Source organism: Delphinus delphis, chromosome X (assembly GCF_949987515.2).
Source record: "Delphinus delphis chromosome X, mDelDel1.2, whole genome shotgun sequence".
Classification (NCBI taxonomy): Eukaryota; Metazoa; Chordata; class Mammalia; order Artiodactyla; family Delphinidae; genus Delphinus; species Delphinus delphis.
Window position 1 is genome coordinate 35191870 of NC_082704.1, and position 27118 is coordinate 35218987.

Here is a 27118-nt window from a genome sequence, read left to right on the forward strand (position 1 = left end):
TACTGTGATATTTAAAGCTTGTATATCATTTTTGCATATCTAGGATTTAGATATTTTCTTGTCTGGAATGTTTTACATAAAGACAATGAAACTATAGTACATACATGCTGTGACTTTTCCCTTACATTCTTTATTGCACATAGAAAAAAGTTGCACGAATATACTTTATCTGTTTTGTGAGCTATATCAAAGAATAATATCATACTAACCAGCTAACCTACCTTGCCTGCTACCCAGTCCTACATACCTTTGGGACCAGGTGGTCCAGGAAGCCCAATTCCAGGGATACCTGGTTCTCCTTTGCTACCAGGTATACCTGGCAAGCCTGGCTGGCCTGGGAGTCCAGGTTCACCTACGGAGAAACAGCAGTTTTTTGGAAGTAGCCAAAGACAGAAACCAAGAAGTGTTGAAGACATGGTCGAATAAATTCCTCACATACCTGGAAGACCTACTTCACCATCTCTGCCTGGGTTACCAGGCAAGCCAGGCTTCCCTGGCTGTGTTATGGTCTGACCTGGATCACCTTTAGGACCTAAGAACAAGTGGGAATTAATAGTGAATGGGAAGTATTCACTTGACTAAAGATCTCCGCTAATTAAAACAAAAAAGAAAGTATTTACAATCTTCTAAAAATTCAAACTAACAAAAATCCATGAGAAAAACAATCCTGTATATATTTTCAAGGAAGATACTAAACAGAAGGATGAAATTTCAAAGATAAAAGTAGATGACAGTATTAAGGGTTTCCATGAAGATGGCATCTATAAAAATATTAGGCATCTATAAAAATATTTTCTAAATGTAGGTCAAAAGAAAAATACTTATTTTTGGTTAACTAGTTTTGGTTAAGGTTTTATGTGTACAAAGTCCAAGTACAACTACTTCTCATTAATTGAAATAAGAATTTGAAATAGGCTCAGGACAAAGATGGATTTCTTAAACATGACATAAAAAGCACTAACCATGAGAGAGAAAAGGTTGATATATTTGACTACATTCAAAGTGATTTCTGTTCATTGAAGACACCATACAGAGAGTGAAAATGGCAAGTCATAGTGAATTAAGATTTTACAAAATAAATAGCTAATAAAGAACTAATACAAATTATATATATATATACACACACACACACACACACACACACACACATATATATTCCTCCAAATCAATAAGAAAAAGAAACAATCCAAAAGAAAAAATGGTCAAAACACTTGAATAGACATTTCACAAAGAGAAATTCAAATGGTCAACAAACATATGAAAAGGTGGTAAACATTAATATAATCAGAGAAATATAAAATAAAACTGCCATGAGATATATTACACTCAACAGACTGGCAAAAATGAAAAAGTCTAACAATACAAAATACTTATGAGGATACAGAGCAACAAGAAACCTCTAGTACTGCTGGTGGGAGTATAAATTGGTACAATTGCTTTGGACGTAGTTTGGAATTATCTAGTAAAGCTGAAGATGCATTTATTCTATGTCTCAAGAATGCTAATCTAGGGATTGGCAAATTTTTTCTGTAAAGGACCAGACAGCATATACTTTAGGCTTTGTGGGCCATCTGGTCTCTGTAGCAACAACAACTCTGCAGTAGTAGTGCAAAAGCAAGCATAAACAATAGTGAATGGCTGTGGATGTGTTCAAATAAACTTTTCATTTATGACAACATGTGGAGGGCCAGAGTTGTAGTTTGCTGATCTCTGTCACAGAGCAGTGTATGCACATGTACACCAGAAATATATATAAAAGAATGCACATAGAAGCATTATTCATAATAGGCCTGAACTATAAATAACTCAACTGTCCATTAACAATAGAATGCATAAAGCAACGGTGATACACACACACACACAGTGGGATACTGTACAGCAGTGAAAATGAATATGCTATATCCATACACAAAGTTAACATAAAGAATACTTACCCTATGCTTCCATTAATATAACACTCAAAAAGAAGCATAATTAAAGTACTTTGATAGGAATACATATCTAGGTGATAAAACTGTATATGGAAGGAAATTATGCAAAAGTCAGGACAGTGTTTACCTTTGGAGAAATGGAAGGGGATTATGATCAGGAAAGAACAGAGAGAGGAGGATAGGGGTTTCGAGGATGCTGGCAATGTTGTTTCTTGACGTGTGTGGTCGTTATGTGTGTGTTTCCATTATATTTGTTAAACTTTGCATTTTATATATCATGTACATTATATATATCATGCACTTAAAAACAACAACAGTAACAATAAATATAGTCAAAAAATTTAAAGAGAAGCCCCTCTTAAAACACACACACACACACACACATTTATGTTTCCCTGCTAAGAAACTCCGAAAAGGCCCAAATATAAATGGCGACGGAAACACAACTCTCATAAAAAGAAGCCAAGAATGGCCAAAAGATAATAAATACATTTCTGCTTTTAAGCACCAAACTAAAAACAAAACAACCATAATAAAGTCACCTGGTATTCCTGGCTGGCCTGGATTTCCTGCTACACCTTGTATGCCTTTTTCACCTGGTGGGCCTGGAGGGCCAAAACCAAGAGGGCCCATAGGCCCCCTATTTCCTGGGAGACCTGGCAAACCTGGGTTCCCAGGGGGACCTCTTTCACCCTTAAAAGCAATTCCACCCTGAAAAGGGAAAAATTTAATACAGAAACATAGATATAACAGCTATCTGTAGGTTGGTATTACTAAGTACAACTAGAGAAATGATACAGCCACAAATAGTTCTTAAAAACTACATAAGTGTGTGTTATTATCGGGTGGTATGTGTGCTCACTCTACTTATTCATTCTTTTAACAAATATTTTTGAGTTCCTACTATGTGCCAGGTGCTGGTGATAAAGCAAAGAATAAAAATTGGCAAAAATCTCTGTGTTCATGAAGTCAAGAAGTTTACAGCCTAGCTAACATTTAATAAAACAGCACTTTCTACCTAAATATCCTGGGCTGTGTGTTGTGCACAAAATAAGAATCTACTCATTTATCTTCAATCTGTAGGCTCCACGGCACATTTCACACGGCCATCTACTCACACTAATCTCTAAGCTTACTTTATATAAAAACCAAATTAGTCTTTTGTTGTCCGGTCTAAAAAAAACCAGACAAGGCTATGTGGGATAAGAAAAGGGGAACCTCACAGTGGCCCATAAGCATCTTAACCTCCTGCCTACCTAGTCATAGCAAATATTACTCAATATAGCAGTGGGTTAAGCAGAAATAATTAATAAAACCACTGAGAAAAGAACTGTAAAGAAACCCTATGTAGTCAATAACAATGTACCATTACTATATATAATCACATTCTTTTAAGCATTGATTACATGTTCATCTCAGCACCAGGCCTATCCTAGGAAACATCACTAACAATTTGACATGACAAAACCAAGAATATCAAACCAACTCACAGGTTCTCCTTTGGGGCCAGGAAGCCCTGGCAATCCATCCTGTCCAGGGGTGCCAGGTAAACCAGGAAGCCCTGGAGCTCCAGGAGAACCCAAATCTCCTTTGTCACCCTTCATTCCTGGAAAAGTGAGGACGTCACCAGGTTCACCTTTAGGTCCGGGAAAGCCTGGAGCACCTGGAGCTCCTGGTATGCCCTGAGGGGGGGGGCAATAAAGAGGGGAAAAAGAAGAGAGAGAAAAAGAAACTCAGTTTCTTTTTTTCTAATACTTTCTCCAGTTTATCCCATCAACCTGCCCAATAACACTTAGTGTACCAAGCTATGAGTCAAGTGAGACATATGAGTCAGCGCGAGCGAAAGAATCAAATATATCATAATAAGAAAACTAAATTTCTTTTATATATATCCACAAGTGAAAATCAAAGTGTAAATAGGTTTCTTCTACTTCTTCTGTTATATGATATACTCAAAACTTACTGTTAATCCTTTGGGACCGGTTGCACCAGCGTGTCCTTTTTCACCCTTCTGTCCAGGGAAACCAAGAGATCCTAATACACACACACACACACACACACACACACACACACACACACACACAGAATAATGTGAGCTTTGAGCTTGAAATCCTGACAAAGCTCATATAAAAATCAGCAAGTCAGGAAGTCAAGTTTTAAAATAAGAATGCCAGACTTCCCCAGTGGTGCAGTGGTTAAGAATCTGCCTGCCAATGCACCAATGTGGGGGACACGGGTTTGATCCCTGGTCTGGGAAGATCCCACATGCCGTGGAGCAACTAAGCCCATGCGGCACAACTGCTGAGCCTGAGCTCTAGAGCCTGCGAGCCACAACTACTGAGCCCGCGTGCCACAACTACTGAAGCCCGAACGCCTAGAGACCATGTTCCGCAACAAGAGAAGCCACCGCAATGAGAAGCCCATGCACCGCGACGAAGAGTAGCCCGCGTTCGCCACAACTAGAGAAAGCCCACTGCAGCAGTGAAGACCCAACACAGCCAATAAATAAATTAATTAATTAATTAATTAAAAATAAGAATGCCATTCAATCCCATTTAACAAGTCACATTTTGATCTTTCTATTCTATGCTCTGAAGGCGAGGAGATCATCCTTTCTTTTAGGTAAAGCTAACATTTCCTGGTACATACAGCATTGTATCCTTAGGTATTTCCAATTCCAAATCCTCTCAGAGTTCGCAGCTACCAAGTACTATGCACAGAAATGCTCTGCTCTTATAACCACCCCATTGCCAAGGTGAGAAGGAGATAAGGACAAAGTCTGTGTATCTTTCTTTGTTCTTACTTAAACAATTTTCCTAGATTCCTACCAGTTCTTTCTTTGGTTTGTCACTCCCTAAAATTTGGTTTATGAGAAAGGATTGGTGCTCAAAGACTAGAGAAAATATTACTAAAGCAGTGCTCTCAAAATGGGTCCCTGGACCAGCTGCATCAGCATCACCTGGGCACTGGTTAGAAATGCTAATTCTTGGGCCCTCCACCCCAGGTCTACTGAATCAGAAATTTTGGGGGGTGGGACCCAGGAATCTGGGTTTTAACAAGCCCTCCAAGTAATTCTGATGCACTCCCAAGTTTGAAAACCACTAGACTGGAAGTACAAGGCTAGATGCTTAACTTCTAGGGGCAGCTATAAGACTGGCTGAAAATCTATTTCCAAACACCAAAAGTGTGTTTGGCAGACACACTAGACAGAAAGGTAAGAGATCTGGTATCTACTCTCAGCCCTGACTGACTCAGACATGAAGTGTGATTTCAAGAGAATATAATCCTGGGAAACCTCAAGAGGCAGTTGAGTAAAAGAGTTGGAAATGGGGAAGGGGGAGTTATATATAGAAAGAGGAAGACAAATATCATATGATATCACTTATATGTGGAATTTACAAACAGAGTACAAATGAACTTATCTACAAAACAGAAACAGAGTTACAGATGAAGAAAATAAACTTATGGCTACAAGGGGGGTAAGGGAGGAGGGGGATAAATTAGGAGGCTGGAATTGACATATACACACTACTATACATAAAAGAGATAACTAATAAGGACCTACTGTATAGCACAGGGAACTCTACTCAATACTCTGTAATGGCCTATAATGGGAAAAGAATCTAAAGAAGACTGGATATATGTATATGTATAACTGATTCACTTTGCTGCACATGAAACTAACACAACATTTAAATCAACTATACTCCAATAAAAATTTTTTTAAAAAAGAAAGAACATTTTAAATATTTTAATTTTTAAAAATTAAAAAAAATAAAGAGGAATATTGGCAGTTGATTGCCAAACTCTGGTAGAAGACCGTTTCGTAATGACAACATGTGATACATCCCAATGACTAGAATCTTGGCCACTGAAAACCATATTCAGGGGTCAGGTATTATGAACATTTTCCCCAGTTTTCTGGAATAAAGAAGTCTGACTCTGTATAAGTTATTTTCCTCACCATATGGAAAATAAGGAAGATACTTTTCCTGGAGTAATACTGTCGAAATTCTTTAATAGAAAATGTTGGTAGCTTCAGCTACTGGAAACAAGAGCATAATTTATTTCACAGCAGATATGACATTTCATATTTAATTATTTATGGATGTGAGTGACTAGTCATAAAATGAGACACTGGCATCATTTAAAACTATAAGCTCACTAATATCTAGCCAAGAAATATTTTTAAGGTTGCCCTGAGGAAGAATGTGTTACCTGGGGGACCTGGAAGACCTGGCAAACCAGGTTCACCTGGAGGCCCTGAAACACCAGTTCCAATACAGTTGAAGCAGGTGTCACCTTTGTCACCTAGAGAAAACCATAATAAAAAACAAATTTTACTTGAAGGGGTACATATACCTTCTTTAGATAGGTTCTAAAGAAGTTAGCACTAAGGGACAATATTCCTACCTAACAGTGTAGCTGGAGAAGCCTATATCTAGAATCAATTTACTTGATAAATATTTACTGAGCACCTACTATGTGTCAAGCACTGTTCGAGGAGTTTGTAATACATTGATAAACAAAACAGACAAAATCCATACCTTCACAGTGTTTACATTCTACCAGTGGCTGGGTAAGTGAAATTGGATATGCTTAGGGGTGGGTGGCAGGTTGCAATTTTAAATAGGGTGGTCAGGATAAGACCTCATTGAGAAGATGACACGTGATTAAAAAAACTTAAAGGACATGGCACGTGCATAACGACTATAGTGCAGTCCAGGTAGAAAGAGTAGCCATGTTTGGTATATAGAAGGAACATCAAGGAGAACAGATTGTGGGAGTACAGTGAGGAAGGGGAACCAGGTCAGACAGTTAACAGGTTATAACAAGTGGCATATCATAAAATATCACATAGGCCACCACAAAGACTGTGGCTTTTACTGTGAGTGAAATGAGAATTTAGGAGAAGAAATTAAACAGAAAAGCAACATGATATGACTTAAGTTTTAAAAGGATGACTCTGGTTGCTATGTTAATAATATAATCTAAGTACAAGGATGGAAACAGGGTAAACACATAAGTGGCTACTGCTGAAGTGATCTAGGAGAGATAGTAGCTCATTCCAGAGTGACAGCAATGAACATGATGAGAATTGGTTAGATTCTGGACATATTTGAAAGTAGAGCCAATAGGGTTTTCTCATGGATCATATAGAATTCAAAAGAAGAAGGGAATCAAGGATGACTCCATGACAGATCAAAGGTCGAAATGTAAAAGGCAAAAACGATAAAGCTTTTAGAAGAAAACATAGAGGAATATCATCAGGTCCTTGGGATAAGCAAAGATTTCTAAAACAGGACATAAACAGCACTAACCATAAACGAGGACATTAATAATTTGACTTCTTTTAATTAACAACTTCTGTTCAAGAAAAGACGCGAGTAAAAAAGCAAGTCACAGAATGGGAGAATATATTTGTGATACATATATCCAACAACCCAATTAAAATAGAAGAAGATAGGTATTTTACAAAAAGAATGTACAGACTATAAGAAAAGAGGCTCAGCATCAATAAGTTGTGAGGAAAATGGAAACTAAATCCTCTTTGTAAAATGGTTTGGTGGTATCTATGGAATCAAAGATACATCTACCTTATGATCCAGCAATTCCATTACCAGGTTTACACAACAGAAATGAATGCTTATGTCCTACTATATATATATATATATATATGAATGTTCATAGCAGCTTTATTCATAATAGCCCCAGACCAAATGTCCATTAACATTAGAATGGATGAATAGGAATAGGAATATTCATTCAATGAAATACCAAAGAGCAGTGAAAAAATACTGCTACAAACAAAAATATGGATATACCTCACAGATATAATATTAAGCAAAAGAAACCAGATAAAATATTAAGACATAAAAGAGCCCATACTGTATGATTCCATTTATACAAAGTTCAAAGTTAGGCAAACTGTTTGATTGAGGATACAACAGTGGTTACCTTTGGGAGTGCTGTATAGGATACACAAGAGAGTCTTCTAGAGTCTTGGAAAAGTTCTATATTTTGATTTAGACAGTAGTTACATGGGAGGTAATAGATAGACATACATACGGAGAGATATACATATAGAGACAAAGTATATCTAGGAGGAGACATATCTATATATAGAGAGAGACATATCTATACCTATATCTATATCTAATATATACGATATGCCAGGAAGGTAGGAAGAAAAACAGAGCATGTAATATACTGAAAACCAAGTGAAGAAAGTGTTAAAGAATGGAAAAATCAAGGAAATAATGGACTGAGACTTGATATTTGAATTGGCAGTGAACAGGCTGCTGATGACTTTGACAAAAGCAGCATCTATGGAGTGGTTGGGGGAGGGGAGTGAAGTCCTGAGGAGTATGTTTAAGAGAAAATGAGAGTAGAGTTACCTAGAGACAGTGAGTAGAAAATTCTTGAAGAGTTTTGCTCCAAATGGAAGCAGAGGAATGGCGTAGTATCAGGCAGGGGAAGTGGGATTATGATAAAATATTTTTAGATGGGTGAAAAAAGCATATTTGTATACTGCTGGGAATGATCCAGTAAAAGGGGAAAATTGATGATATGGGAGTGACAAGAATTTCTGGAATGAATTTTTGGGGGAGAACAAGAGGAAACTGAATCTATTGTACAAACAGAAGAACTGCTTTAGACAGGAGCAGTGACAATAATAGGCAGGAAGGCAGAATATAGGGGCAAGATGCAAATAGGTGGGTAAATATGGTGGTGGCGGCAATCTGTGAAAGTTCTCTTGTTATTGCTTCAATTGGTCAGTGGAAGAGAAAGCAAAGTCACAATCCTAAAATAAGAATGGAAGAGGAGGTGTTAGAAGTTTGAAGAGAGAAGGCACAGGCTCAGAAGAGGTGGTAATTTGGAATTACCAGGGCTGTGTTTTTGTTTGAAGTGAGTACAATGGCAGGAGAGGAGGGCAAAGGTGTCAAGAGTTTATGTATGAGATTGATTATGGAATTTAAGCTGGGTTAAGAGAGCAGAAAGGACATCAAAAGGTTGAGGGACAATCAAAGTTGGTAGGTTTCAGTGAGTGTGAAGTAATGTTGGAGTCAGGTTATTAGAGGTAGTAAGCTAGAAAGATAGGATGTAGTGGTCACAAAATGAGATTCGGGAAATCAAAATATGGAAGTGTGCACTACTGGTAACGTGTGGTCTTGGGGTATGACCATGGGAGTGAGTGGCTGAGGTAGGATGGAGGACATAGGGGATTTTGCTGATGATTTCAAAGGATGAAGGAATATGGGAATCAAACCTTTCACTCCTTGTTCTCCTTGGAGTCCTCTATCACCTGGAGATCCTGGAGGGCCAGGAGGGCCTGCTTCACATACCTCATCACCTGAGATAAGATAAAACAAGAACAGCAAGCCAATTTTTGTAAAATATCCAGAAGACAACAAAGAGAAAGTGTGATAGGCTAGGAAAAAAGAGATCTATTTTCAGTTATTTCTCTGCATTAATACAACTACCTATAAACAAAAGGAAGATATAATATTAGTGATAATTTGAAGAACAAATCTAAATATCAAAGAATCACCAAAAATCAAAAGTAGAAGCAGTGGAAGAATATTTAGCTATCAGAAATACAAAGAATGATGTCAACCTTCAGCTAGATTCACTTATAAATAAAGACAAAACAAAAACAACAATAGAACTTAACAGGAAAAAACTATAGCTTACTAGGAGGGATGTGAGGGCCAGGAGGGCCAGGAGGCCCTGGAAGGCCAGGAGCCCCAGGCTGTCCATCAAGTCCAGGAGATCCAGGAATGGAAATTCCAGGTGGACCTTCATCCCCTTTCTGGCCCCTTTCCCCAGGAAAGCCAGGGGGCCCAGGAGGACCTGTAACTGCAAGTCCTAAGATAAAAACAAATACCCATTAAAAGTGATCAAAATGATCTTATTTTAGACATATTACTTTAGGTCTCAATGAGACATTAAGTAATGATAAGATCTTCCTTTAATGTATAACACCAGTTATGTTCTTAGTTTTTTCTATGAGAATCAACATCTAGAGAAAAGATGGAAAGTTCCAATAATGTAAGTACTACTTTGAGTATAAGAAAGACTAATTTAAAGTAGCTTTATTACTTTTGGAAATGTACTAATAACTAACTCTCTACTCACTCTCCTTTGACTATGATTTTTTAATCTCAGAAATACCAGGAAGCCATTTACAGGAAAAAAAAGAGGCATCTCAAAGTTCTCATGTAAACGTGGCTCTGTTTCTGGACTTTCTTCTGTTCCACTATCTGTTCCTGCACCATTAACACACTTTTTCATTACTACAGCTTTATAATGTTTGCAAAACTGGTAAGGAAAATATACCCATCTTTGTTCTTTTTAAAACCATCTTCACTACACTTACAAATTTACTCTTCCAAGTGAATTTCAGAGTCAGCTTGTCAGTTTCATTTTAAAAAGCCATTGTAATTTTGAATGAGATTAATTTGAATTTAAAGATTAAATTTTGGTAGAATCGCCTGTATATAATATTGAGTTCTCGCATCAAGTAATAATTATTATATCTTTCCATTTATTAATTTTATATTATTTAATAGTAGTTTACAAAGTTATGAAAGAGATCTTACACATCTTTGGTTTATTCATGGGTAAATTTGATTGCTAATGTCAGTTTTATGACTGTTATTTTTGTTAACTGGATTTTGTCCTCTTGTACGTTTAATTATTTTATTGCTGGTTTAGAGGAAGGTAAGTTATTTAAGTTTGCAACTCATATTTGGCTACCTTGCAAACATTCTAAGTTCTGGTAATTTGTCATTTGATTCTTTTAGGCTCTATGGGTAGATTATCACATGGCCTGTAAATAACCAAAATTTGGTTTGCTTTTTGTTTTTTATCCATACACCTCTTTTTTTTCCAGACTTAGTATGCTGGCTGGGATCTTCAGTATAAGATCAAACAGTATTGGTGACCATATCTTTTTTTTTTTTTTTTTTTTTTTTTTTTTTTTATGGTACGCAGGCCTCTCACTGTTGTGGTCTCTTCCGTTGTGGAGAACAGGCTCCGGACGCACAGCCTCAGCAGCCATGGCTCACGGGCCCAGCCGCTCCGCGGCATGTGGGATCTTCCCGGACCGGGGCACTAACCCATGTCCCCTGCATCGGCAGGTGGACTCTCAACCACTGCGCCACCAGGGAAGCCCTGGTGACCATATCTTTTTCTGATTTTTGACTTTAATGAGAATGCTCCTGATGTTTCACCAAAAAGTATGACATTTCCCGAACAGTCCTGTACTTCCCATATGAAGTAGATAGCTTCAAGAGAATATAAGGCATCAAGTCTTATATTCTGTCATCAAGTTAAGACAGTTCCCTTTTATTTATATAAATTTATTTATTTTATTTATTTACTTTTGGCTACTTTGGTTCTTTGTTGTTGTGTGTGGCTTTCTCTAGTTGCGGCGAGCGGGGGCTACTCTTCATGAAGGTGCGTGGGCTTCTCATTGCGGTGGCTTCTCTTGTTGTGGAGCACGGGCTCTAGGCGCACGGGCTTCAGTAGTGGCTCACGGGTGCTAGAGCGCAGGCTCAGTAGTTGTGGTGCACAGGCTTAGTTGCTCCATGGCATGTGGGATCTTCCCGGACCAGGGCTCGAACCCGTGTCCCCTGCATTGGCAGGGGGATTCTTAACTACTGTGCCACCAGGGAAGCCCAAGACAGTTCCTTTTTTATTTTTCTGAATTTTATTTTATATTTTTATACAGCAGGTTCTTATTAGTTATCCATTTTATACATATTAGTGTATATATGTCAATCCCAATCTCCCAATTCATCACAACACCCCACCCCCCACCACTTTCCCCGCTTCGTGTCCATACGTTTGTTCTCTACATCTGTGCCTCTATTTCAGCCTTGCAAACCAGTTCATCTAGATTCCACATATATGTGTTAATATACAATATCTAGATTCCACATATATGTGTTAATATACAATATGTTTTTCTCTTACTTCACTCTGTATGACAGTCTCTAGATCCATCCACGTCTCTACAAATGACCCAGTTTCGTTCCTTTTTATGTCTAATAGTCCATTGTATATATGTACCACATCTTCTTTATGCATTCATCTGTCAATGGGCATTTAGGTTGCTTCCATGACCTGGCTATTGCAAATAGTGCTGCAATGAACACTGGGGTGCATGTGTCGTTTTGAATTGTGGTTTTCTCTGGGTATATGCCCAGTAGTGGGATTGCTGGGTCATATGGTAATTCTATTTTTAGTTTTTTAAGGAACCTCTATACTGTTCTCCATAGTGGCTGTATCAATTTACATTCCCACCAACAGTGCAAAAGGGTTCCCATTTCTCCACACCCTCTCCAGCATTTGTTGTTTGTAGATTTTCTGATGATGCCCATTCTAACTGGTGTGAGGTGATACCTCATTGTAGTTTTGATTTGCATTTCTCTAATAATTAGCGATGTTGAGCAGCTTTTCATGTGCCTCTTGGCCATCTGTATGTCTTCTTTGGAGAAATGTCTATTTAGGTCTTCAAAACAGCTCCCTTTTAATCTTAGTTGTTTTTTTAAATATATTTATTTATTTGTTTATGTATGGCTATGTTGGGTCTTCGTTGCTGAGTGTGGGCTTTCTCTAGTTGCGGCGAGCAGGGGCTGCTCTTCATTGTGGTGCGTGGGCTTCTCATTGTAGTGGCTTCTCTTGCTGCGCAGCACAGGCTCTAGGTGCATGGGCTCGGGACTTGTGGCGCATGGGCTTAGCTGCTCCATGGCATGTGGGATCTTCCTGGACCAGGGTTCCAACCCATGTCCCCTGCATTGGCAGGCGGATTCTTAACCACTGCATCACCAGGGAAGTCCCTAATCTTAGTTTAAGGATTTTTTTTTCCTTTTAAAAATGAGTATGTATTGAATTTTACTGTTTTCTTTGCATCTATTGGCCTATTCTCTTTTAATACGTCAGTGTGGTCAATGACAGTGATGTTGAACCATCCTTGCAATCTTAGGGTAAAATCTATTTGGTCATATATCATATTGTTTAATATACTTCTGGATTGATTTGATAGTATTTTATTTAAGATTGTTACTTACACATTCATAAGTGATATTGAACTATAGTTATTTCCAGTGTATCTCCTTGGTGGTTTGGTATTGATACTGCTAAACTGAATTTCCTTTTTAAAAAAATGTTCTGAAACAGTTTATAAACTATGAGAATCACCTGCTCAAGAACCTGGTAGATTTCATCCATAAAACTCTATAAAACCACCCACAAAACCAATGCTTTTTCATGGAGACCATTAACGTTTCAAAATCTTCTATGGTAATTGATCTACTTAGGTGTCCTACTTTCTCGGGAAAATTTTATTACTTTATGTTTTCTGTTTCATGAGGACTGTATATTTCACCTAGAATTTAAAATATATTGACATAGTTTTAGAGTTATCTTGTAATCTAAAAATTTTAATTGTAGTTATGGTAATAATCTTTTTTCTTTACTGATTTTATTTGTGCCTTCTCTTCCCTTTATCTTGACCATATTTTATTTTTACCTTTCTCAAGTTTTTCCATCTATTTTGCTTGTGCTTTTTTTAAAAATTTGTATTGGAGTATAGTTGCGTTACAATGTTGTGTTAGTTTCAGATGTACAGCAAAGTGAATCAGTTATACATATACATATATCCACTCTTTTTTAGATTCTTTTCCCATATAGGCCATTACAGAGTAGTGTTCCCTGTGCTGTACTGTAGGTACTTGTTAGTCATCTATTTTGTATATAGTAGTGTGTATATGTCAATCCCAATCTCCCAATTTATCCCTCCCCGCCTTTGCCCCCTGATAACCATAAGTTTGTTTTCTACATCTGTAACTCTATTTCTGTTTTGTAGATAAGTTCATTGGTAGCCTGTTTTTAGATTCCACATATAAGCGCTATCATATGATATTTGTCTTCCTCTGTCTGACTTATTTCACTCAGTATGACAATCTCTAGGTCCACGCATGTTGCTGCAAATGGCATGTGCTTGTTTTATTTCTTATTATTTTTCCAACTTAGGTCATTTATTTTCAGTATCTCTAATTTTGTGATAAATTGAGGGTACCATGAGTTTTGATACGGGTTGTTTATTTAGCATTTAGTAGTTCATCATCTCCATTTCTGTATTCTCTTTACCTCTAGAGTTATTTAGAAATATGCACTTTAATATACAAATATTTGGTGCTTTTTGTTGTTAATTTCTGACTTCATTTCACTGTGGTCACAGAGCATGGCCCGCATATAATTTTACAAGATTTTTTCTGGTCTAATAGAGTCAATTTCTATAAATGCTTCATGTGTGTTTGAAAAGAATGTACATTCTCTGCTGCACACAGTTTTTCTCTCTCCCCCATAAATACAGCTTAATTGTGTTGCTCAAATCATTTATATCCTTTTTATTTTTCACTTACTTGATATATTGGGGAGTTGCCAAATTATCCCTTGTAGTTTATCAGTTTTCATTTTACATATTCAAAGCTATATTTTTAGATGCATAAGTTTAGTGACCTTTATATCACTGTGGTATAAGTTGTCTATTTATCCACGTGAAATATCTGTTTTTTAATGCATTTTTTCATTGAATTCTATTTCACACCGTATTAGAATTGCTAAACCAGCTTTCCTTTGGTAGCATTTGCTTAATATCTTCCCATTGCTTTATTTTCAAAATTTCTATGTTGTTTTACTTTAGATATGTCTACTGTGCACAGCATACAGATATTTTTATTCTAATTTTATTTTAGTTTTTGTCTACTAATCAGTGTTTAGTCCTTTCACATTTATTGGAGTTGCTGATTTATTTTTAACTTCTTCTTGTCATTTTATTTATTTTTTTCTATTTATTCAGGTTTATCTGTGTCTGTTTTGTCCCAATCCTAATTTGTGTGACATAGATCCAGCTTTTTGGTCATCTTCTTTCCTCAACAAGTAAGTAATGTATATTATTTCTATTCTTTCCTAGTGGTTACTATTAAAATGTTTAACCTATGTACTAAAACTTATATTTTTCAAAAAACTTAGAGAGTTAATAATATTTATATTCTCTCCCTCTAACAAGACAAAAAACCTTATCATTCACTTCCCCATTCTCGCTGTACGTCCATATCCTGTGTTAGTCATGTGTACAATTATACTTCCATATTGTTACTTAAAATACTTCTGTTATTTTTTATGATCCATACTTATTTAGACTTAAAATACTTTATCAATATCTTTCCTAACCACTGGTTCTTATATCTTACCCACCCCCACCGCCAACTTCATCCTGAATTCATTATCTTCTTCTTGAAGTAAAACCTCCAGTAACTATTTCAGAGAAGATCTGGAGGTAGTAAACTTTCTAAGCATCCCATCTTCACACTAGGATGATAGTTTGATGTAATATAGAATCTCAAATTCATAGTTATTTTTCCTTATTACTTTGAAAATGTGCTCCATTATCCTCCTCTTATTCTCACTGTTTTGTAGGTGATCTGCCTTTGCTCTCAGTTTTTAAGAATTTCTTTTTACCCTTAAATTCTAAAATGTCCCTAAAATTTGTCTAGTTACGTATTTTTGTATTATTATTTTACTTTTGCTTCGTAATTCATAAGCCTTTTCACAGGGAATCATTTTTTAATAGAAAGAAGTTCTCAGCCATTAATTTTTCAAATATTGCTTCTTGTCCTATTCTCTCCTTGAACTCCTTCATGCTGGATTTTGGGACTTCTAGGTTTATCCTTTGTGCGTCTTAAATTTTATTTCATACTATCTAACACTTTAACTTTTCTGCTACACCCTTGGAGAATTCCTTATCTCAATTTTCCAGACACAGTATGTGTTTAGTCCATTACCTTGAAGTTCGAAATCCAAAGTGCATACTTAGAGCGAAATGGGAGCCACAATTTATTCTCTTTCTCCTTGGGAGGAACACTGAGTGTCACTCATCTCATCATGTTAATATTTCATTAGCCAAATATTTTTGAAGGAAAAGTAACCATAATGTATTATACATGTATGTGTGACAGATACTGTAGATTTTTTTTTCAAATATTACATAAATCCTTACTATCACCTCATTTCACAGAACATCCAAATAAACATGCTAAACAAGGGTACTGCTCAGTTTGTGGCCAAATTAGAAATGCTCTACTATACTGTGTTATCTTCAACAAAGGAATGATATAAAACTCAGTAGTGAGCTCCAAGATTTGACTGCACAGCAAAATCACCATGGGGATTTCTAGGTAGATGTTTCCGGAATTCTAAGTGGATAGTGCTATTTCCTATATAAAAATACAGTAAATCTTATATAACTAGGCATTATTAGCACAATGTTCCCTTTCATAACAGCATGAAAGGTATAATGATTAATTTTTGGATCATAGTACTGTTTGGTGTAATTTATTAATAACAAAAGGCAGAAATGGTATTTTTTTAGGGTAAAAGGACACTATTCAAGTAACTTTGCTTTTTTCTTTTTTTTTTTAAAGTACAGGTAAGAAACTTGGTAAGAAAACAGGTAAGAAAAGCTATAGTAAGAGTTGAGAAGTTTCTGTCAATTAAAAAATACCTCTGTCTTCCTTGCCATGCTCACCCTGGAACTAGTACGATAATACTGTATACTTGGATTAGTAAATATACTATAAATTCAGGGCTATTAAGTACAGCACAGTCTCTTTTACCTGGAGGTCCAGGAAGGCCAGGTGGACCCTGTATTCCAGGAATTCCTCGCTCTCCTTTTTCTCCAGGCAAGCCAGGTAACCCAATGTTTCCTTTTTCTCCTACAGTTACACCAGTTCCAGGCCTAGGAATCACCTTTATTATGAAAGAAAAAAATAAAGGAATTCAAAGAGGAAGAGACTTGTTCTTCTGAAAATAACCTAGCAGCTATATATGATTACAGTGTATCATTGTCACAAGGTGTTCAGATGCAAAATCATCAAGACTACTTACGAAGATTGTGAGTCATATTCTATATTACTTCTATGCTTCAACAGATTAGAAAATGTTCAGTGCCAGTACTAATATTACCACTCTCCTGAGCCCCAGACTTACAGAGCTAGAATTATGTTTGATGTCTCTTATCTTATAATTCACATTCGATTCATTCCAATCACCTAAGCCTGATAATTCTTTACTAAAAAGGTCTCTCCAACGTGTCCCCTTCTTTCCTGTTGCAACAGCTTCTATCCTTACCTTACACTTGGACTAACAGAAGCAACTCTGAGCTTGTCCCATTTAATCCAAATCTACTACTTGGACACACTTCCTCAAGAACCAATTTTTCTGTGTTACTTATCCTGTTAAAGGATTCAAATTGTTCACTACTTCTTACTATATCTGATGTCACTTTTAACTCTGGACTCTGTCAAGTTACTTCTCACTCCCAATACCTCTCTCACCTGTTTCACGTCCTGAATGACCTTTTAGGAGAGTGAGATCTGATTATAATCACTTCATGCATCTTGCAGATTCCTGCTTTTGCCTTTGAATATGCCATTCTAAACATCTATAATGCCTTCCCCCAATCTTTCTCTTTGTCAACCCATATTTATTTCTTCTTCTTAAAAAGAAAAAAAAAGAAAACACATCTCTACCAGGAAGGCTTTATTAATTAAAATCAACTAGCTGATCATTCCCTTTCTATCTTCTTAGACCCTTATGCCTAAATAATTTGACATTAAATAATCTAAATATAAATAAATTAACTTCATAGAGCTATAAAGGTAAAGTAAGCTTTACATTTAAGAAACTATCAGTTTGAGACAGAAATCATCACCTACTGGCAAAGTGAGATATTTATCCTGGCTCTTTTAGGTATAAGAAATATTCAGACAAATGGACACTGAAATTTGTGGGACCTAGAATTGGGATAGTAGTTCAAAAGGGGAAGTGAGCTGTTGGATTGGATTGCACTCTCAAAATTTCCATTTCTTCTGATGATCATCAAAATTTTATTTCATTTTTCAGAGAAATTGCTTCTTAGAGAAGTAAAATTCTGATTTTAAAATGCAAGTGAATAAAAATTGTCTAAGATCTTCTTTAAGTACCTCCTCATTAGATTTGGTAAAGTACCAAGTATCAATATCTGATACTCACTATGGACAAAAATAATTAATGTTATTCAAATGTCTGAACATATAGGTTTTATAGGCACTTGACCCTTTGCAGCTTCAGTGCAGCCTAAAGTCAAGAGTCTTAGCAAATTTCAATGATAGTAAAACCAATATGTCAACTGCAACAGTGACATTTTATTCTTAATAAGAATGAAAATATATTTGACTAGAATTTCATGGTGAATGCAAACATGACAGAAGATTTGTAAACCCCTCAAGTATTCTTTTACAGAGCAGTTTCCTACATTTCTGCTTAAGAGCTCCTAGAAAGCACACACTCAGGGAAGAAAGAGGTGTGAATCAGACAATTACAAATTGAGAAAACCTATTAAGACCAAATCCATCTTTCCCCTGAGCTCTGCAGGGGAAAGGACCAATCCCCTAGTTCCTCAACACTTTCTTTTTTTGAAACTTTGTAAGCAACACTTGCACCACCTGCTGGTTACTTGAGAAATGATTTGGCAATCATGATGCAAAACAACCTAATGCCGTAATTTTGGACCTTTATTATGGAGAAGTAATATACAGGCAGAACAATACAAAGACTTGGAGGTCAACATCACTGAAGTTTCGGATGTAAAGACTTTTAAGCCAGGAAAAGTTGATCTTGGAATTTTGTGTTCTATGAGGAAAAGTTACGGAGTATGTAATTAAAACATGAAAATTAAAATGCACTAATAAATTTAATAAATAAAAACCGAAACAAAAAACTTACAAGTCCAGGAGGCCCAGTTGGGCCAATGTCACCTTTTTGGCCCTGTTCAATACAATTGTAAAACAGGTTAGTAAAAATCACATGAAAACATCAATTTTCTCAAAGATATAACAGATAACTATGTTTCATAAAGACCCAGAAATCCATAATAAAATATCTCAAAGAGAAATACAAAATGAGGTAATGAAACAGTACTTAGCTAAGCCTAGGAAGACCTGTGATGTTGTCTCAGATTTACAAGCTCTATGATGCTGACTAAATCAATTAACTTTTCTGCCTTATATATAGACCAGACTTCTAAGGTATGTCTAGCTGTAACATCCTTTGATTTTAAAATTCCTATTTTCCAGCAAACTATAAATACTCTATAAAGAAGATGCTGATTTACAAACTTGTAGCACTAGAATCAGCTATAATCATTGCATTTTTGTTTTTTACATTTAGCCATGTTCCTTTTCAAAAAACGTGTCAACGGCATAAATTTAGTGTCATTTCCATCAGTGACAGATATTTTAGAGATGATGGACTTAACTATCATCAGGAACAGTTAATAAATCATAACTACTTTTGTGACTTTGCTCTTAGAATCTAAAGAAAGACAAATTCAGACAAAACTGTTTACCCTTAACCAGTAGCTACAACAGCTGAAGAACACAGTATTCAACTGTTACTCTACTGGCCAAGACCCAAGAATAGGTATCTCTCTCACACCTCTGTTCTCATTCTAGACTTGCTCATAGGAACCTTTCATCTATCTATAAACTCCTTTTAGTTTAAGAAGATACTCTATCCTATAACTTTACTTACACTAGAAAAACAAACTTCTATTCTCTGAGTATTTATTATCTTCCTTTATTCTAGCTGTGCCTCTAACGCCAAGCTAGAACTTGGATCTAGTTTAGAGATAAACCACCATTAAAACGTGTGCCCTCTGGGTACGTTCAAGTTTGTAACACCTTTCCCTCCTTGCCTGCAGAACAAAGCTTTTCAGTTTTGGTTTTCATAGAAAGCAATTAAAGACCAGAGAGATTGGAAAACTGGATATTTTGTGATTTGCTATAAATAGGAGAACTGTGTGCTTCATACATTCTTTCAAAGTCACTTTTAAAATAGGCTGCTAAATAAATGACTTCAGTCAGGCTGCATAGCCAAATGAAAAAAACAACAAAGAATTAGCCACAGACTTCCAGACAATAACTGCATAGAGAATGGAAATGTTTAGTGGCAACATTCTAAATTCACAACTATATAAGCCTTTTTAGTATGAGGACCTGACTAAAATAGTGCTGAATCCTCTTTCTGGAGAACAAAAGTTTTGCCGATACATGCTCAAAGCAAAGGCATCAACTTTTAACAATGGAAATGCTAAAGTTAAACATTTCTCCATGTATTTCTATCACATGGACTGTGATTTAGGATAGTGAGTGAAAATTTAGAGGAACTGGTATAACAGAAAAGGGAGCAACACCAAAAGATGGATAAAGAAGGTATGTTTTGAATACAAAAGCTAGTTATTTAGAATTTTTTCATTTATAACTCAAACTTGGGCAAGAAAAGGAGTGTACTAACTGGAATAAAACCAGTCACTTCAAAGTGTTAAAATTCTTACCTTTTCTCCATCCCTTCCTGGTTCACCAGGGTAACCAGGATCACCAGGCAAACCCTTTAAAACATGGAAGACAGAGTGACATCAGCAAAAATGGTGGAGTAATTAGGACCTCCAAAAATCCTCTCCTCCATGAAAGCAACAAGGACACTTGCAAAAATGGTCAGAGTCAACCTTTTTAGAACTCTAGAAATTAACCAAAGGCTTGCAGCAATCCAGGAAGTGTTTCTTGAAAAAAAATAAAAGATTGAATCTTGGTGAGAACACAGAGGTTTGTGGCTCTATTCCCATCACACTTCCTCAGCTCCGCAGTAGCCTTGAAAACCAACAGCTCACAATCAAGGTAAAAACCAGCAGCACAGCAGCAACTGGAAGGGAAAGAACCAGGTTGAAGCTTCTTCAAAGCCCCATTCCCAGGGAATTGTCATTTTTGACCTGTCTGGTGGTTCCCAAAAAGATCCCACTTGCATGGCTATGTTTATTTGACCTAATTTTAGTTCTCCCAGTGCAAACAGAGAAAAGCGTTTTCCCTGGGGATATCAGTCAAAAACAATCAGAGGGAATTGCTGAACATCATGGCTGCCTAAATCACTTTTCCAAAGGAAGCCAGTAACTGGGGCCCTGAATTTAACCCCACCTTATGCCATTTTATATGTTTAAGCCATTGGTGAATCTAGAGTTTATAAGCTGAGGACTGCCTGTTTAGGAAAATCATCTGGAAATCAATTTATCTGACTTTATAACTTCCAGTCTTGTTAAGAATGCTCCCTTTCCTTCAGAATAGTCTCCAAATTTCATCAAATTTTCTATCTGTCCTGGAAAACCTCTTTTAACATCTATGGTGGATACTCTTGAAACTGAGGCTGCCTGAAATAGTGTTCCTGGACTTGCATATTTTATTTTCCTCTTTTTTTGGTAGCAATTAGAATCATATGTCAAAACTTTTACTGAAAAAACTTGCATTCACACAAAAAATAGTATGGGAATGTTTTTAGCAGTTTATTCCTGATGGCCCAAACCGGAAACAACCAAAATATCCTTCAATGGGTAAATGCATAAACAAACCTTGGTACATCCATATAACCACATAATGGTCAGCAATTAAAAGTTAATGAATTACTGATATACAGTACAGTGCGTTATGCTATATGAAAGAATTCTGATTCAAAAAGCTATACACAATATGACTCCATTTATATGCCACTCTGGAATAGGCAGCATTATAGGGATGGAGAACAGATCAGTTGTTTCCAGGGGCTTTGGGGAAGGGTAGGGAATAGCTACAAAGGATCGTGAGGGAACTTTTGAGGGGACGGAACTATTTTTTATTATGGAGATCGTTACACAACTGTACGTGTTTCGCAAAATACACAGAACTGTACACTAAAAATGGTTCATTTTACTGTATACAAATTATATCTCAGGAAACCTGACAAAAATCTGTCTTGAAAAACAGAGAAATTTCAAATTCACATTCAGAAAAGAAAGAAAGCAAAATTTCCATTCATTTATACTACTTCCAAAGCCAAGCTTCTTTGCTATCCTGCTTCTTTACCAACATGTACAAATGTTGCCATTTTTTTTTTTGAGGGAAGGGATAGACTTTAAATACTCACTGGAATTCCTGGTTGGCCATTCTCTCCATCTTTGCCCGGTTTACCCTATAGGATTCAAGGAAATGTAAGAATATATATTTGTTATTTGGAAATATAAGGTTAAAGAATATAACAAGCTTTTTCCTGCGTGGGACTCTCTTAAGTAGACTTTTCGGACTTCAGTGTTATAATAAATAAATGAATATGTCAGTCATGACATTTTGAGGCAATGAAAGCAGGATTTAAGAGGAAAAAAAGAAAATGACACACATGTGCATGTGCACCGGCAGGCGCACACACACACATAGACACATTTAAAATTTTTTGCAAAGAGTATTAGTAGCCGTAACACTTACTCTTTTGCCAGGCTCTCCTTGCTCACCCTTCTCACCTTTCACACCACCTGGAGGACCCTGTACACACAAAAGTAATTTTACATTGGTTCATGGAGTACTATGTGTCAATATCAATTTACATTAAATGATGCTAAAGAATTTTAGGTTACTTACTGGAGGACCACGTATCCCTGGAGGTCCAGGAGGCCCTTGGTCACCAGGAAGTCCCTATGCAGTAGTAGGGAGAAGGAAAGCAATATAAATGCAGTTAGCACTAGAGCTAGCTAGGAACACTTTTAACAAGCTGAACTATAAACTCATGTAATATAACCAAAGATAATAAGATGTTTCAAATTCAAAGTTGAAATCTACTAGGCAAAAAATCTAGAGCCATCTTTGCTCATTTCAGCTAATTTTTAGGACAAGCCAAGTTTTGAGGTAAATAGCAAGAAAACACTTCAAATTAAAGTATTAATGATTTTTTTTAGTTTATTTATTTATTTTATTTTGGGTTGTGTTGGGTCTTTGTTGCTGCACTCAGGCTTTCTCCAGTTGCGGCGAGCGGGGGCTACTCTTCGTTGCGGTGCTAGGGCTTCTCATTGCGGTGGCTTCTCTTGTTGTGAAGCACAGGTTCTAGATGGGCGGGCTTCAGTAATTGTGGCACGCAGACTCAGTTGTGGCTCGCGGGCTCTAGAGCGCAGGCTCAGTAGTTGTGCCACCCGGGCTTAGTCGCTCCATGGCATGTGGGACCTTCCCGTACCAGGGCTTGAACCCCTGTCCCCTGCATTGGCAGGTGGATTCTTAACCACTGCACCACCAGGGAAGTCCCAAAAGTATTAATGATTTTTTATTCTTATAAAATATTTTATAAAAAGCAAGGGTACCTAAAACTTGGAGATTTGGGAGCTATATAACACACATCCATTTTGGCAGAGATTTAAATGGCCCAATACATATTGATGGTAGAGTTTCAGTATAATTTGTCCTTTATTCTTAACTTTCTTATTAGCATTTAAGTGAAACAACAATGCACACACTCTGTTGAAGGGTGAGCCACTATTCTATAAAAGATGTGTTTGATCCCCTCATCTACTCTAGTAGAAGCAATGTATCAGAAAATTATTTCTAAAAACGACAAGATTTTATAGAGTAATACCATCTTTCTCCCCGCATATCAGTGAAATGTAGAGTCATCTAAAACAATGACAATCTATCTTACCACGACTTGATTTTGTATATAAAGGTATTATTCATAATAGCCAAAAATGGAGAAAAATCCAAGTGCCCATCAACCGTTGAATTAATAAATAAAATGTGGAATATACACACATAGGAATATTATTCAGCCATAAAAATGAACAAAGTACCAATACATGCTACAACATGGATGAACTTGAAAACATTATAATAAGTAAAAGAAACCAGACAGAGAAGACCGTATATTGTATGATTCCATTTATACAAAATGTCCAAAATAAGCAAATCTACAGAGCCAAAAATTAGATTGGTGGTTGCCCAGGGCTCGAGAGTTTGGGGAGAAATGGGGAGTCATAACTAACTGGTATGGGGTTTTGCTGGAGGGGGCTCATGAGAATGTTCTAAACTTAAATTGTAGTGGTGGTTTCACCACCCTGTGAATATACTAAAAAAATATGTAATTGTGCCCTTTAAATGGGTGAATTGTATGGTATATAAAGTATATCTCAATCAAGCTACTTTAAAATTTTAATTATCTCAAATCCTTGTTATTTTAAAAGGCCTTTCACATATAACCTTATTCCAGCTTGTAATGCATTTTAATGCAATGCTACTTTCATAGCAAGATATTCATTGATTTCCTCCCTCCATACTCACCTGATCTCCTTTCTGAAACTCTACATCAATTGGTCTTTTCTGTTCACTGATCTGCCCAGGTGGCCCAGGGGGGCCCTGAAGACCTTGCTCACCCTGTTTTCAAGATAAAATAAGAAAGTGACATTTCATAGTTTAAACAGACAATAATATAACATGTAAGCTAAGACAGTTGCAGGAAGCAAAACCACAAGTTCAAATGACTATGACAGGAAAAAACTGAGGGCTAAATAAGCAACTTTCTTCTTTACTCACCTTCTCACCCTTGGGTCCCTGGAAATTTAAGCCCATATTCCCCTGAAGAGAAAGATTTCAATTTAAAACCTCATTGACAATAACAAAAATAATCCACACCAAATAAAAGATGTAAAAAAAAAAAGAAAACTACCTTTGGTCCTGGAAGTCCTGGTGGGCCAGGAGGGCCCTAAGAATAAAAGACACAGAAAAGGGAAAAAAGTGTTATATTAATGAGTATATTAAAAAATTATTTGGTTTCATAAAAAGTGAGGACTGAAAAAGCCCTTCAAAATAATATTTCCTGGGGTTTTTTCTCATTGCTTTCTAGTCAGAGACACACATTTAAATTGATCTAAAGAAACTAGATAATTGTGGAGACTTCTCATGACAGGCTACACGTGGGCGGGGGAAGAAACGCAAGGATGGGTAGAGGCAGAGGAGTAACACTCGTGCCAAAAATCAATACAAAAATTAATCTCAACAAACATCAAATTTATCGTATCAGAATTATAGGTTAAATTTAGGTACCATAAGACAATTAACTGTCTAGTTCTAAAAAGCATGTGTTTACTTTTTTAGTCCAGTTTTATTTTATATAATCTTTGTATATTTGAGAATGTTTCAAGGTTTGAAAAGTTAAATTGGCATTTGTCTGCCCAAGTATATCACTCCTTGATGTCAGCTGACCTATTTATTTACATATTGTACCTTGGTGGCATTTCTAAGACTTTGCTTCATCTGTTGAATCAGGGTTAATTGCAGGGACATTAAGAAGCACAGAGTGAATCTGTTATGTGGTCACAAGAGTTAACGAAATTCAAGGTGTAACAATACACCTAGGGTAGGCCAAGGTTGTAAATAACAGAGTTAGGAAAAAGTGCCATGGTCCAGAATCTCATGTTTTGCAAGACACCTACAACTAAAACAAACTAAACTCAGAGGTTTTCTAATCCTCTCCCAAAGATTTATAAAAAAGACAAAATCACAATCTTTTTCTGATAGATCTTCTAGTATTTATCGAACATTATTTCCTTCATTCATGAATAGAGGACCAATTGTCACAAGCAAAAATGTACACTCTATAAAGGTATAATGAAAACTGTCACTTAAATATATGGTAGATGAGCGATAGAGTGGCATATGAGAAATTACTTTGACTGAAGTACAATTTTCTTGCCCTTTTAAGAGGGCAACAGCAGAGCTCTAAGTCTGAAACATGACTTGAATGAAATCTAAGTATTTCAGGGGTAAAAGTACTTACAATTTATTAGAGTAGAAAATGTAAGTGACCATACAGGTAGTAAAGTAAGAGAACTGGTTGCACATTCAGGGTCTTTATAAGTTTTTGCTTCTTTCCTGGGGAATACCAATCCTTATCCCATTGCACAGTGATTCACTACCCTCACCAATCCTACTGTTTTGTTACAGGTCCTTAAGAAATGAGAGCCAATTTTTTTTGTGAATACCTGTTTTGTGAATACCTCTTTAACAGCAAACCACAGCTTGAAGAAACATATTTCATCAAGTGACTAAAGAACTGCCTTAGAAGACTTCATAAGATGGCCAGAACTGACAAAATATTTTAAATCTTTCCTTTTGTGTACTTCATTTTTTCCATCTATAAAATGGAGCTATTACTTAGCATACATATTGTTCACCATAACATTGTAAAATCTCCCATAAATAAGAAAATTTAAGAAAACTATCGATCATGAACACTATAAATACATTATACTTTCAAGTAATACAAATAATATTAATATTTGTGAAAGAAATCAAAAGAAAAGGAGAAATGAAATTACAGAAGCAACCTTACCATCAAACCTGGTGGTCCTAGGGGACCAATTGGCCCTGGTATACCAGTGGGACCAGCTGGGCCCTGTTACAAAGGAAGTAAAGAAAAGGATGAGAAAAAAAAGTCTCACTGTATTGTATAAAGAACTAAATGGATGAAATTCTAACTTCAGTTGCCAGAATTCTGTTGTACATTTCTATAATTCTGAAGTGTTATAAGCAGAATTTTAAAATGTAGAAGAACAAAAGCATTAAATAACTATAAAGAAATTCAACTAAACAAAATGGGTGCATTAGAAAACTTATGTTTTACAGTGGTACATAACAAATGTGGGACAAACACATAGTAAGGAAGTTTTAAAATATAAAGCAATAACGATGGGCATTTAGTGGGGCTTTTATGCTAGAAATGGGAAGGGAAAGGCTACTAGATTCAAGGTGGCTTCTCTAATTTTAAAATAAAAATAAATGAGATTAAAGACAAAGAAGGAAGTGAGAATAACTGGGACAAAAGGTAAGGGAATGATATAACTGTTTTGGAACACAATTTGGCATCTTAAGGAGTTGAAATTTTGACTGCCCTGAAATCTAGTAATTTTATATCTAGGTATAAATCCTGGATTATTCTGTAATTTAAAAAAATCTCAAAACAACCCAAATATCCAACAATAGGAGATCAGAGAAACAAATTCTAGTATATTCAAACGAGGACTGTTATACGGAAGTGAAACTGAATGAACTACAGCCACATACAATAATATGGATGAATCTTAACATATCAAATAGAAAAAGTTGGAGAAAACTACACATAAATTTTGTATTATTTCAAAAGCTAAACACTCTTGTTTAAAGATATATGTATATATAATAAAACTATTTTTAAGAAGCAATGGAACACCCAGGATGGTAGTCACATCTTGGGAGAATGCAGAA

General features: G+C 36.2%; 1 protein-coding gene across 1 annotated transcript in view; it reads right to left on the bottom strand.

Moving 5' to 3' along the window:
- The window catches only part of COL4A5 (collagen type IV alpha 5 chain), a 217903-nt gene that overhangs the window by 71708 nt on the left and 119077 nt on the right, over positions 1–27118 (bottom strand). The window contains exons 10-27 of the mRNA XM_060002285.1: positions 26208–26270; positions 24543–24578; positions 24410–24451; positions 24158–24250; positions 22478–22531; positions 22325–22381; positions 21990–22034; positions 20377–20430; positions 18768–18809; positions 16619–16751; positions 9627–9800; positions 9202–9285; positions 6150–6242; positions 3895–3965; positions 3422–3613; positions 2474–2642; positions 440–532; positions 248–352 (exon numbers count right to left, since the gene is read on the bottom strand). Coding sequence (XP_059858268.1) covers positions 248–352; positions 440–532; positions 2474–2642; positions 3422–3613; positions 3895–3965; positions 6150–6242; positions 9202–9285; positions 9627–9800; positions 16619–16751; positions 18768–18809; positions 20377–20430; positions 21990–22034; positions 22325–22381; positions 22478–22531; positions 24158–24250; positions 24410–24451; positions 24543–24578; positions 26208–26270 — 1600 coding nt within the window. The remainder of the gene's footprint in view (positions 1–247; positions 353–439; positions 533–2473; positions 2643–3421; positions 3614–3894; positions 3966–6149; positions 6243–9201; positions 9286–9626; positions 9801–16618; positions 16752–18767; positions 18810–20376; positions 20431–21989; positions 22035–22324; positions 22382–22477; positions 22532–24157; positions 24251–24409; positions 24452–24542; positions 24579–26207; positions 26271–27118) is intronic.